The sequence below is a fragment of the Olea europaea genome, chromosome 18, assembly GCF_002742605.1.
Source record: "Olea europaea var. sylvestris chromosome 18, O_europaea_v1, whole genome shotgun sequence".
NCBI classification, from domain to species: Eukaryota; Viridiplantae; Streptophyta; class Magnoliopsida; order Lamiales; family Oleaceae; genus Olea; species Olea europaea.
The window spans coordinates 20,539,277-20,553,969 of NC_036254.1; the positions used below are offsets into that span (position 1 = coordinate 20,539,277).

A 14,693-nucleotide genomic window follows, 5' to 3' on the forward strand; every position below is an offset into this window, starting at 1 on the left:
AGATCATAGAAGATACAATCTTCTCACTTCACAAATCGGTTCACCCAAAAACACAGTACACTTCTCAGTGATAATCACTCAAGATTACAAAAAACAGTTTTGAGCAAATGTTGAAAATCAAAGGAGATCGATGATTTTCAGAGAGGAAGAAGAAAATGAACTTGAATGGCCAGAGCAAAATGAAGAGTCTAGAAGAATGAAAAATTCACGAGTCTCAAACCCTAGAACTCTCTTTTATATGAGTCACCAAATGGTCAATCATCCAATGGACATGGGGTTGACACATGGTATCATCATGAGGGTCCAAAGGAGAAACACAGTTTTGCAAATTAAAAGTGCGTTTTTTTAAGGGACCAGCTAACACATTCAAAAAACAGCAAATAAAAGTCAGCTGATCAACTCACGCTACTTCATCATTGTGCCACACCCTTTCAGCGATGAATTAACAAGACACACTAAAAATTGAGGACTAAAGGGAACAATTCTTCCTCCGAAATATTAACAAGAAATTGTGAAGAATATTTTGGAATTTATAACCTGCAACCAATAAGAATACAAATAACAAAGGAATGCTTGTGGCGAAGGCAATTAAGATGCCGTGGCTTGTTTTCATTCTATAATCTCACTATCCACTCTTTATGGAAAAAAGGATAGGGTTATCCTTAGCTTTTTGAAACTCGCCCAAACATAACACCTTTCCTTTCTTCTCATCATTAAAATCGTTTCCATTCAATCTTGAAAAATGTCAAGATTTAGATATAAAAAATAGTGATTCGTGTGGTGATATTAGATTTATTGATGATAAAATTTAGTTTGTTGGATCCAATGACCCATTTGACAGTCAACCTTATTATGATATGAGCTCGGTACGAGCCATTTTGGCAAGAATTTTAAAAAGTCAAAAGTTGCTTTTCAAACTAAGAATTTGATTATGAACGTGCTTGAATAAATTTCTCCAAGTGTTTTATTTAGTTAGAATAGTTTTTAGGGGAAGTTGACTTAAGGTGACTTTCTCTTTTACAAGAAGTAAAAGTCTTTTCAAACGAGTCCTACTATTAGTAGTTCACTTAAATTAGTCATCATAATGCCAATTAAGCACGAGCATAATAAGTTGTCAGAACGAATGGTCGAGATTAGAATATCCAGAGATATCTTGAATTCATTCATATGAAGGGGAAAGTGATAGCTGATGGATACCTAAGCAAGTGGTCTAGCACATTAATCTTCATCTCTCACGAAGGAACAAAAACGTTCGTTAATTTATTTCAACACGAGGTTGCCTTTCCGTCCAATGCTTTCCTATATAAAGTCCCAAAGAGCCTCCCATTATCTGTACCAGCTAAAATCCAAGTTCTCAAGTTTTGCATTGCTTTCTTGCACACTTTTTCTTTCTTCAATCCATTCTTTACTTGTCTTTATTATCAAGGCATCTCAAATTTATTCCAATTTCTCTCTCTGAAATACTTACAAAATATCTATATCGAACAAGTTTTTGAAGCTCCAAATCTGAAGAAATGGCACTTGCTACAATTTACACCACAGCAACACCTGCTGCTGCAGCAATAGGGCTTTATTTCTTTGTTAGAAATCACTCCACCAACCAGGTAATATTGTCTTTCATATTTTCTTGATTATTAAAGTTATTTTTTTTAAGAATCCCAAGAATCTCGACTCGAGAAAACATTTGAGTTTCTTGTTTAGTTAACAAGAATAAAGTTTGGTAAACAAAACTTAGATATAGATGAGTTCCGAACAATGTCTAAGGACTTCTTTGGCAGGACTTTTAAAAAGTTTAAAAGTTACTTATGGGATTATGAAGTTAATTCTGAACGTATTTGGATAACTGTATGAAAGTGATTTATCTGGTTAAAAGAGATTTAAAAAAAAGTTGATCTAAGTTAACTTTTTCAGAAAGCTCTGATACAAGAAGTAGAAGCCTTGCTAAATGAGTCCTGTCGAGACTATTACAAAAATCTTTTCAAATCTTGAACATGAACAATGCTTCATTTTTGTTTGAATTGTATGTAATCTTCTTGACATTTTACACAAGCTAAATTTGCCATTTTCTTTGTTCTGTGTGATTAGGAAACTGGAGTACGAGGTTACATTACCAATTTTCTAGCGGAAGTTAAGAAAGAGGTCAAGAGTGGTCAAATGCCAAAGTTGGCACCACATTTTGATGGTTTAAACTCTTTTGAAACCCTGGTTGGTCATTAATCCAGGCTGTGGAATTCTGAGCGAAAATTGAATATTTTCGTATTAATGTTGCATTTATAAGACAATATCTACATTAGCAAACAACAATATCGGTTTGTCTTTTGTTGAATCTATCTTTAATTTTTAATGAATCAATTTATACGGTGATGATTTATCTTTTACGTGTTTTAGAATTAATGATTAATTAATTGACTACGATGAATCGGAATATAAAAGAAAGAAGTACAATATCAACAAGAATTTTCACGAAGATGTGGGCAAATTTTCAAGACCTTGATACGCCTTTAGAGATATCGAAAAGCTATTCATGAAACTACTCCAGACTATAAGAGCTACAGGGAAAGTCACAAGGGGGAAGTAGTAGCTATTTAGGACCCCCAAGAGCTCCCCAAATAAGGCAAAATCGAGATGGGGACAGGGAGCAACTGGCTGGGGAGGAATGGGTGATGATGAGGAAAAATAATTGGCAAAGGCCGAGGAAAGAAAAATGCTACATGTACCACCTAGTTTACAAAAATTACAGGTGGCAAAATCTCAAGCCATCTTTGACAAAAATACACAGTTAATCCAACCATAAAATATTGTCATGGCATCATCTGTAAATCTCTCCATACAATTCATCTCTACAAATAACTTTGTTGCAAGAGAAAACCCTCAATGGCATCTTTAGAATTTAATACTATATAGAAGTTAATGGTAAAACGAACAAAATTTTTATGGTAAAACGAACAAAATTTTGAACTTCTTTTTTGTCTTGAATGGAATACAATACAATACTCTAAATCCCCCTCACTAGAAAGCGGGTGAAGGTCCAAATGAGACTGAAAAATCTCAGTACTACACAGTCATCAGTGATAAGATATTGCAAACAGTTGGAAAGATAATAAAACACAGAACGCCATTTATCACTGTAATTGAATTTTATAGGAAGGAAAATGAAGGTATATTGATCTATTATTACAGCCAAAACGAAAAGTTTTACAGACAAAAGTAAAGAAGACCTAGATGGACCGGTGAAGGAAGACTTTTGAATTAAGACAACGATCTTACTAACCAGGTTTACAAATATATCCTCAGTTACTCCTTGGACAAGCTCTTCTTCCTATGTTCCCGAACGTTCTTGCCAAACCAAATATAAGGGGCTTGGTCAAGAGTCCTCGGTCGAGACTACAACCAATTACAATTGCACCGCCAATTATCAGAAGCTTCGGTATGTTTACACCACCCTTTGTTTTGCCAGGTGAGTCTAGGATTTGTGTCTCCGATGATTCTTCTTCACCTTCCAAAATCTTCAGGTAGTCGGAATCAATTTTCGTGTTGATTTGAGCCATGAATGCAGGATGAGATAGGGGCGCTCCTGAAGCCCTCGCCTTCTGGTAAGCCCGAAAACCACGATCAATATTCCTAACAGTTCCCCACATGCCCTGTCGTACCCCAAATCTTGCGATTTCCCATGGGATGCCCATATCTTCATGATGGAAGAGCATCACCTCACATGCAGATAGTTCACCGTCTCTTTTCCTTGATTCCACTGTTCCATGGCAAGAAGGATGTCAAGAACGAAAATACTCAAGCCATGCTTACAATATCAGAAAAAACTTGTCCTTCCTTACTAAAAAGTAGTAGTGTATACATGGACAACAATTTTGCTTATCCAGTTCTATTCCACAAGTTTGTCTGTCCTCTATATAGCCATTCGTTTGGAAAAACATAAAATTTAAATGTTCCCACAAAGAAATAAATTTTATTACCTGCTTGAATGTACCAACTAGAGTAATACAGATCAACACGTCTTGGTTTGTCTTTCCTTGGAACAGAAGAGCAGGGAACACCCTAGTCCAGAAATAAAAGGTGTCAGACTAAACATAGATACCTAACTTCACCGGAGCTGAATATGATGAAAATTTAAGCCACGAAGGAAGGCAATACTAGCAGAGAGATGTATTTTCTTCATTAGTTATTTTTCTCTTCCCAGTCACCAGGGAGAAAAGGGCCAACAGAAGTACAAATGAACCAGATAAATGTACTCTTTTGGTTTGACTCAATTATTGCTAATAATTTCATACCTTTGTCACACAATAATACGTTCTTCCAGACTCCCATATTCGACGGCCTATTATGTATTCTCTGTTGCTGCAGAAAAAAGGGAACTGCACAACAAAACCCAGCATCGGTACTTGGAAGTTAGAACAACTTTAAGCAAAATAACATACATGCAATGTTTAAAAGGTATAATCAGGAACTGAGGCAATTTTCCTATACGAGTTAAGGCATATTGAGTCATAAGCCTCACGATAAACCAAAAAAATGTCAAGAAACTATTAAAATGCAAAATAACCTCATAATGCATTATAAACAATCTTCAAAATTCATAATAAAACAATTTAAAGTCTGCAAACAAACAAAAGAAAAAATGTATAAATAAACTGTTATTTTAGTTCGTAGGGGGTAGTGGATTATTCCCCAAAGTGGGCTATGAGAAACACAATTTTTTGCTGTTTTAGTAGGCCACTGGTGTATTCTCAAAACGTTTAGAGGCATTTTTTGCATGCCTCACACTCTGAGGCAGGCCTTAAGCAGGTTTCAAGTGTTTCTTTTTTTCTTCTTCTTTTTTTTTTTTAATCATGCATATATGAGCACATGTGAGGATAGGTTCCAGTTTCCTAACCTTCCGTATCCAATGAACAATCATCATTCCAGTGGTGGGGCATTCTTCTATAATTGACGCATGGATAAGCATATCATCCCACTTCATCCGAAACTCATCATCCCAAAAGAAGTCCCTCAACAGTTCAGGTGATGCATCCTCATACACAGTTCTGCTACAATACTGCGGAGGACCATTCTGACAAGAAGCATAAAGATACAAATTAATTATAAAAAATTGCACAATTAAGGAAAAAAAAAAAAAGGCAAGCATCCTATAAACAGAAGAGAGAATAAGTTGATAAACAACACATTCAGTACCTCAGGATCTCTCTGCCATGCTTGGTAACTCATATTGTGGGTTGAACGATCCATCATATGCTTCCAAGGGGGGCCTCCGTCTTTCCTCTCAACAAGACGACATAAATGTACCAGATCCTCGTCCATAACAACCAAGTTCTCCTCTTTTCTTACCTTTGAAGAACTATGAGAGCAGCATACATGTTACGAGTAAGTCATAGTTCATCAGCATAGAAGAAAGGAGAAAAATCTAACACGTCTAACTGACATGACAAGTTATAAATCACTTTTCCAGTAACATATAACATATGACGTAACATTCATTGAGCCAGAATGCGTAGACTTACAAGTGTTCTTTACTCGAACAACTAAAGTTGCAAGCAATTCATTGATCTCAAGATTGCAGCAAGTACAAAATTAACATAACTACAAAGGTTTTACATTCAATCCAACCAGACAACCGCAAATAGCATTACCAACTATACAAAAGAACATATTCTCCATTCATGGAAACAGATAGCTTTATCATCTTAAATCATTAGTGTATACTTTTATTGAAACAATACAGCATGAATACCTTAAAGAAACATAATATCCAACTGTTTCCCCAAGCAATATAACATCATTTAGCCAAGGTTCCTTTTGATTGGTAAGGTTGTCAAAAGTTATCTTTCCTTGAGTTTGATTTCAGGGTCAGGGAAAAATGCTAAAGCCCTTTGTTTATTTAGAGATAAGTTTACAAACAATAAAATACACTTCAGATCCATCTTTGAGGTGCCACCATAGGCTTAGTAAGCTCCTAAGCTAAGAACAAGGCTACAAAGTTTTTGAACTTAACCAGATAAACCTGTACATGATATTATCAAAAGCACCTAATTTGGCAGAAAATGGAAACTTCAACACATTAATGTGCAGAATGTTCGAAAAACACACCACCTACGTTTCTAAGCCTAAAGTCAATACCATATGAAATCAAAACAAGAATACAAACAGTTGATGTATCATCAAGTTTTTAACAAATTATAGAACTCCAGACACAAAATTTACCTCGAAACAACGTTATCTTCTCCAAGCAATTCAACGCGGTTGTTCTCTAATCTATTATCCAATACCAAAGAATCCAAGATTTGGGTCGAAACAGAACCCTGGACGGGGGAAGGGATCAAGGCAGAGGGAGAAGAAGGTGCTGAAAAATCAAATTTACGTTTCCTCAAACTAGCCCATCCTGGTTTCCAGGCCCATCCTACCATTATCCCCAGAAGAAAAGCAATCCAGACAGGACCCAAAATCTGTATCATCCCTATTATAATTGCCCCCATCGTGGGCCTTTCTAAAATCTCCAAGAACGCCTCAGCCAATGTCATAACTATTAATTTACACGAACAAAAGAAGAAATTTTGATGATAAACGGAACCAAAATTTTTAATCAAGATGAAATCGAAACCTCCGCTAAAATTAGCGGGTGGTTGAAGAAAAAGAGAGAAAAAAAGAAATTAAAAAATATATATATCACAAGTATATCCACAGCACATATTTTCTGATAAGATTGAAAGGGCCATTAATGGTGGAAATGGTAATTCTAGATTTGGTTTAGCCCTTTCCACCAATAACTACAAATTGGAACAAAACAATACAAAAGGGTAATAAAAAATTACAACACCAATAGATGTTTAGCAAAAGGTGGCCCAGTTGCCAACTGTTTAGTATACAGTAAGTGGTGTGCTGTTCAATTCTAAGAGGTTAAAATGGAATTTGCAGCTTTTCACATTTCTTGAAGAAAATAACCACCACAGATTGTTAGAGGACTTAGGGGTGGACGGTCGTGCGGGCTGGTATTCCTAGGTCGGTGGTTGCTTTCGCTTTGAGATAGGAATGAACGGCTACTCGATTTGTGGTTGCCTTGTTTACCACGTTCATAAAATTAGGATAATTGTATTCCTTCATCCTTATCCAATGTTTCTAGTTAAGCCCATGTTTAACATAAACCCTATGTTTGAGAGCCCAATTTTTTCCATGAAAAATGAAAAATGAAAAATAAATTTCAACTTTTACTTTGCACCTGTTTGATTGACAAAATTTTCTAAAAAATTGATTTTCTCACTCTTGCTACCACGTCAGCATTTTCTTGATTTTCATGACTTTTCAAGTTTTCGATGTTTTCAAATTTTTAAAATTTTGTTTTTTTTTTAGTTTTTGCAATTTGAACAAATTTTAGGGGCAATTGTAAAAGATGATATCTTTTAAATTGACAATTTTCATGTAAAATAAAGTCAAACGAACACCAAAAGATAGTTGATTTTTTGTTTTCTTGGAATTTTTTTATTATTTCTTTTGACAATGAAAAGAAATTCTAAAAACAATTGTAAAAGAAGATATTCCTTAAATTGACAATTTCTATGAAAAACAAAGTCAAACGAACACAAAAAAACACTTTTATTTCAACAATTTTCATGTGAAAAATTATACCAATCAAACACAATAATTGACAATTTTCAGTAAAACAATTTTTTGTCAATTCAATTTCCTGAAATTTGTTTCCTTTCCACCCAAATTTCATCTTTGTAATCAAACGGGCCCAAAGAGTTTTGAATAATATTTATTGGAGAATGTGTGATTAAAAAATAAAAGAAACTTTATTGGTTTGTATGTAGAATATTTGATTGTGTAAATGTGTGGCGGTGAATCATACTATAATAGACAATTTAAAATTTTAAAGTGAAAATTGCAGCAAAGTTCCCTAATCTTTTCGTTTGTTGCAAATTTTACTTTAACTTTCATTTTGTGACAGGGAAGATTTCTAGCCTTTCATAAATATGCACTTGAGGTCCATCTAGACGGAAACTGTCCAAAACACCGTCAGTTGATCAAAAAAATTCCTTGAACTATCTATTACTGTGACGATTTTATTGGATATTAATACCTTTCTGGATGGTGTTTTGGACAATTTTATTGTATATTGATTCCTTAATTTTTTCAGTCAACTGACGGTGTTTTGGACGATTTTTGTCTAGATAGACCTCAGATGCATATTCATGAAATGTTAGGTACCTCCACTAGCACAAAATGAAGGTTAGGGTAAAATCTATAAAAAATGAAAAGATTAGGGATCGCTAATGCAATTTTCCCAATTTTAAAGGTTGTCAAACACATCCTAAATTTCAGCAACTTGTTTGATTTCTATTTTTTGTTCAAAAAAAATATATATATATTTTATTTAACTACAAAATTTTCAACAAAATAATATTATAAGTGAACCCAAATTTTTTTCTTATTTTAACCATATATTTTCTATCAATATACTATTTTAAAATGGATTTTACACCAGAAGATGAGGCTTAAACAGATTACCTAACTAAAAAAATTAATATCAAAAGTTTATGAAAGACTTTTAAGTATTTGTTATCAATAAATAGTGTTATTATGACGTCACAGTACTCAAGTCGTTCTCAAAAATTAAAATGTTTATTTAAACATCTACGAGACACTTATGTTTATTGAAGTAACATTTATATGTAATGATCACATGTAAGTGGTTACACTAATTCTTACTTTATTCAAAAAATTAACATCAAAGTCTACAAGACACTTAAAGAAGTATATACATGTCAACAAATTTTTTTTTTTTTTATGACATCGCGCTAATCAAGTTGTTCTCAAGAATTAAAACGCATGATATTTTTGGGGTTCCTAGAGTATCATGTCTTCAGTTTTGGAAGAACATGCATTTTCTGAATTGCATTCTACCAACTAATTTTGCAACTCCAATCTATGCGTGAGTGCATCACTTTGTGCATTTTACTCATATATTGACTTTGTCAACTTTTCAATGACTAAAACCATTATTGGATTCGATCATCAAAGCTCAAGTTCACTTTTGTAACCATCATTAGCTTGAAAGATTCTTCAGAGGAATAATAGTCTCTCCACCTTCGAGGAGGTGGGGCATGAAAAGACTTAGATACAAATTTGCAAGTAGATATGGAACAAGAATGAGAGCTTTTCTCCAACCTCTTGATCTTTTCTATTATACGGGAGCCTAACTCCTTGAAAGTGATTTTCATCTTGCATTTGTTAGAGAATTTCCTCAAATGTGAGACCAATTAAACTTTTCATATCTTTATTTGGCTATGATTGCATAGAAGAGTTCAACAAGTGTCTTTCTAATACAGTCATAGTCAGGGACGAATCTTGTCGCTCGAGTGAGATAGGGCGGAGCATCGAGCATTTATCAAACACCGAGCGATATTGTTTACTAATATTTAACTAATTTATATGAAAAGAATCTCCAATCAATATATAAATGCATTAAAATGTAAAAATAATATAAATATTAAAATATAATTCAGTACAACCCAAAATAATAAGGAATAAAAATACATTTTTTGAATCATATACATATTATCAAGTTTCAAATTTTTATGAAGTTAAGCGAGACAAGATGAATTTTATATGTAAAGTATTGGTTAATCGATAAAGACAAAAATTTAAAAACAATGAATTTTAGAGCTATTTTTGCCTCCAAAAAGAAATGTATTTTTCAAACTCTTAAAAGAACAAAGAATTTTACAAAATAAATTGATAATACTTTACAATTAAAGTATATATTATGAAGTAATAATTTTAGTCAATAAATTTTTTAAGCAATGATTTTTAAAGTTATTTTTACCCAAAAAAAGAAATCTTTTTTTCGAACTCTTGAAAGAATAAATATCAGTACTTAAATTGTCCAAATTTGAATTTTATAAAATAAATTGATAATATCTAATAATATATAATTGTTTGATTATTATTTATTATGTTAAAAAATTAAAAAGAAGAAGAGGAGGTGAAGTGAATTGAACCCCATATCTCTTATATGTTAAAAATGGACTTTTCAATTGAGATACAAAATCATATCAGTGTAAATTAAAACAAAATAATATACAATTATTTAACTATTATTTATTGTGTTTGAAAAAGTAAAAGAAGGATTGAAAAGGAGGGGAATCGAACCAAGTCCCTTTCACTTGCAAAGCCAACGCCCTACCAAGTGAGCAATGATCACTTTTATCAATACTTAGTACAGTTTACATTTTTATCATAACAATTTCATTAACATGAAATTCCTTTCCCACCGGAGCCAGCACGGCCTCGTCGAGTGCTAGCTCCATCCTTGGTCACAGTTTCCTTTTTCCTTTCTCTTGCTATAGATATAGTGATTTGAAATTTAGAGATTATGTGAGATCAAAAGATAAGTGGACAAAAAGGTCCCCACCATGCATGTCAAGAAATTTGTACAACAAATTTCGTATATAAACATACAAAAATTGTTATAAATTAATTTTTATAAAACAAAGTTAAGATCTTCTTGTAACTATGAAACTGCATAATCCTCTGATTAACAATCTGAGTGTTTGAGGAGGAGGGGACATATGACTTAAATCCTGAATTTCAAGGTTTGTTGAAAATTTGATTTGCTGAAAACTTGACTTGCTTGAAATATGAATTTGGACTTCACTTGGTTTTCGGGACCTAACTAAATTTACTTTGATTTAGAGAAGACTTTTGATCCACTGAACTTGGCTTGAACTTGCTCGAATTTGAAGTTTTTTTTATCTTCTAGTGCATTTTTTTTTTATACTGAGATGGCACATTATACTTATTATTGCGAGTTGATGAGCGGCTCTTATGGGGAAAATTGTTGCTTGACTCGAGCCCACTTAACACCCCTGCATATTCTCGCATTCATTGAAACCAAAATCCATTTTGAAGGGAAACTTCAAATACAATGTTGGCTTAATGCGTACGAGTCGTAAGGCATATAAATAACATGTCTCCAAATAGAAATAGGAAATTTGTCTTATTCGGAAAATTTTCCACAAACTTCAAGTTACAAGTGTATTATGAACTCACTTATGACCATCTAGTGTTGAAATTTTATTAAAATTAAACTTTATAAACTTTACATATATAATTGCCAAGATCTCTATGTCAAATTACCAAGAAAAGTAATTAATGTGAAACATAGCTTAATTCGTTGATTTGTATCTTGAAAAAAGAATCTTGAAGCTTGAATTACAATCATCAAATGCTAACTTTTAGATCTTTAATAATGAGATGACACAAAGAATGAGAAATTACATATGAATTAGGGACCATAATCCTATATATATTTTCCTTATCATGAAATATAATTATCAAGGAACTTGATCTCTACACATATAATTCGGTCCACACTTTATTTAAATGTCCAAAGTCCAATGCCTTAATTTTTTTTATTAGATCACCTTAATTTTGAGCTTAATTTTAAGATAGTCTTTATATACAATTAAATACATGCGTAGGCCCACATGACAAATTAATAATTTCCCAATAATCTCTCACTAGATCCATATATGTTACCTTATAAATGTGTATAACTTTATAAGTTCAAAACTTTTGCTATCACAACCAAAAGCATCTCTGAACAATCTCGTCCATCAATTATGTTAATATAGGATCAAAATGGTTTTTGTTACAAGTATCATAACTAAATCCTCGACGGTCACCTATATCAACACAATCAAATGACATAGATCAAGTATGGATGTGAAGTATGAAAATTACATGTAATGTGATCTAAAAATGTTTATTTTCAACTGGTCCTACCTTATTCTTTAATACCTTATACTTTAATTACATCAAAGAAAATTTTTAATTAGAGTGGAAACTAAACTGAATACTTAATTACTGAAATAAACTTGAATGTGCATGAATAAAATCATGTGTTCAAAAGAGACAACATACAAAATTGGGATATCATCAAAATATAAAACGCCCATATGAGCAATATGCTCATGAAAGATTTTGGGTGGTAGTCCTTTAGTAAATAGATAGGCTATCACGGAGTATGCCTTAATATATTCTAGCAACCTGATCACTCTGAACTCTTTCTTCAACAACTAGGAATCTAATGTCTATGAACTTAGACATTGTTGAACTCCTATTGTTATTTAAATAGAAGACTGCTGACTTATTGTTACAAAATAACTTAAGTGGTCTTTCAATTCTATCTAGAATTCGCAACTTAATGACAAAATTTCGCAGCTATATTCCTTGATTGGATGCCTCATAACATGCTACAAACTCCACTGCCATGGTTGAAGAAGTCATGAATATCTGCTTATCACTCTTCTGAGAATAGCTTTTCTAGCTAGTATGAAGATATAGCCCGATATGAATTTCTTACTTCTTGACATCTAGCAAAATCATAATCAAAATAACCAATAATTTTCAATTGGGCTGATCTCCTGATTGTGAGCACGTAACATTTTGTTCTTTGTAAATACCGAATAACCTGCTTTGCTTCTTTCTAACGATCCATCATCAAGTTACTTAAATATATGCCTAATATTCCAACAATGAATGCTGTATCCAGACATGTATATGCTTGAGCATACATCAAAATCCCAATTGCTGAAACATAGGAAATTTAGGGCATTGATTGAGACTAAATTTATCTCCCTTAGCAATAGTGGTATTTCCTGGTTTACAATCATGCATTTTATATCTCTTAAGTACATTATCGATATAGCTCTTATATGATAATTCAATAATATCCCGAGAATAATCTTGGTGTACTTGTATTCCTAATACAAAATAGGCATTACCAAGATCTTTCATTTTAAAATTCTTTAATAGAAATCTCTTAGTTTTGTGCAATAAGCTTGTATCATTGTAGGCAAGCAGTATGTCATCGATATACAATACCGGAAAAATATACTTATTCGTACTAAACTTGTGATATATGCAATCATCAACTGCATTTATCTCAAAATCAAACGAGATGATTATTTGATAAAATTTGTGATATCCTTGATGGGAAGCTTGTTTAGGTCTATAGATGAATTTCTTTAATTTACAAACCATTTTTTTAGGTCTTGTGATACAAAGTTTTTCGGTTGTACCATATATATCTTCTCATCAATGTCATCATTGAGAAACGTCGTCTCTATATGCATCTGATGTAGCTCAAAATCAAAATATGTCACAAGTGTCATAATAATTTTGAAAGTCTTTAGTTGGAACATGAGAGAAAGTCTCTTTATAATTAATGCATTCCCTTTAAGCCATTTGCAATAAGACGAGCTTTATATTTTTCCGCATTACCCTTCAATTCCCTTTTGATTTTAAATATTTATTTGCAACCAATGAGTTTCGCACATTCAAGCAATGGGACAAGTTCTCAAACATCATTATTTTTCCAGGACTTTATTTTCTCATTCATGACATCAATTTATTTTTGAGAATTATCACTTTGCATTGCTTGAAAAAATTGATCGGATCTTCTTCTATCAATCCAATGCTATCCTCATGTTCTTGGAGATATACTATAAAGTTATTCAGAATTGCATTTTTCATTTCTCTAGTGGATCTTCTTAATGACATTTGTTCTTGGGGTTGTTAATTTTGTTCTTCTAGAACAAATTTATGATTGTTTATAAGGGATTCTGGATTATCTTCTTGATATGAAATTAATTCTTGAACAAGATCTGGAGCAATAATTTGTCCCCTGACTAGATTTATTGTCAATTACAACAGAATGAATATTTATATATTTCTCATCAACGATAATGGCAACGAGGTGGGACGAGTTCCCCCACCCAGCAAGCATTTCCTCGCCTTATTACCCGTTCAAGGCGACGGAATGGAGGGAGGCATTTGCCCCTTTTACATATCTGTTTAATTTTTTTTTAAGTTTTGATAATTTATTTTATTGCTCCCATTCATTAAAGTGAGACAATAATATAGTTATTAAAATTTTTAATTAATTAATTAGTTTTTAAAAGTTAAATTATTCGAATACATCTGGTAAACTAAGATCTTTATTGTTTATCATATTTTTTTAGATAATTTTAGTTGCTATCTTCTATTAGAATTAATGAAATTTCGTTGAATTTTTCGATTTAAAGTATTGAATTCTTAAAAAAAAGTACCCATCCCGTCCCTGACTTGATTACCCGAATAAGAGGGTAATCCTCGTCCCGTTTGGGACGAAGCCGCAGGTATCGGATGCAACAGGTTTTTTTGCTATCTCTAGATAAAACCCCTAATCTCATCTCTTCTCGCAAACTCTATATTCTCGAAAAATCGAGCATTTCCAATTTCAAAAATTGATTTTGCAGTGGAATCATAAAATTTGTTACACTTTGACCTCTTAGAGTGTCCAATGAAATAGCAACTGACAGTTTTGGAATTTAATTTTTTTTTTTCAATAGGCTTATAAGGCTTTGCCTCAATTGGACGATCCCCAAATGTGCAAATGCTTCAAACTAGGTTTCTTTGTTATCTAAAATTCATAAAGGATTTTTATAGTTGTTTTATTTGAAACTCTATTAAGAATATAGATTCCATTTGTTATTGCTTATTCCCAGAGAGATTTTGGTAAGGTGGAATGGCTAATCATACTCCTTAAGTTGTCTTTATGTTTTCTATTTCATCTTTTAGCAACATCGCTTATGCTAGGAGAACCTGATGTGTTGTACTGTGGAATGATTCTACATTCCTTTAGG

General features: G+C 32.6%; 1 protein-coding gene and 1 long non-coding RNA gene across 2 annotated transcripts; one reads left to right on the plus strand and one right to left on the minus strand.

Annotated features, from left to right (window-relative positions):
- The first annotated feature begins 1,300 nt into the window (after nt 1-1,300).
- LOC111366514 lies at nt 1,301-2,376 on the plus strand. The gene is made up of 2 exons (XR_002697675.1): nt 1,301-1,604; nt 2,086-2,376. It is a non-coding gene; the product is annotated as an uncharacterized LOC111366514 (long non-coding RNA).
- Nucleotides 2,377-3,118: 742 nt separating this feature from the next.
- LOC111367730 lies at nt 3,119-7,027 on the minus strand. The gene is made up of 6 exons (XM_022988760.1): nt 6,211-7,027; nt 5,185-5,347; nt 4,886-5,062; nt 4,284-4,367; nt 3,969-4,050; nt 3,119-3,748 (listed from the first exon to the last, which is right to left on the minus strand). Exons 1-6 carry the CDS (start codon nt 6,525-6,527, stop codon nt 3,291-3,293), a joined length of 1,281 nt encoding a protein of 426 aa, XP_022844528.1. The 5' UTR covers nt 6,528-7,027; the 3' UTR covers nt 3,119-3,290.
- Between the last annotated feature and the right edge of the window lie 7,666 nt (nt 7,028-14,693).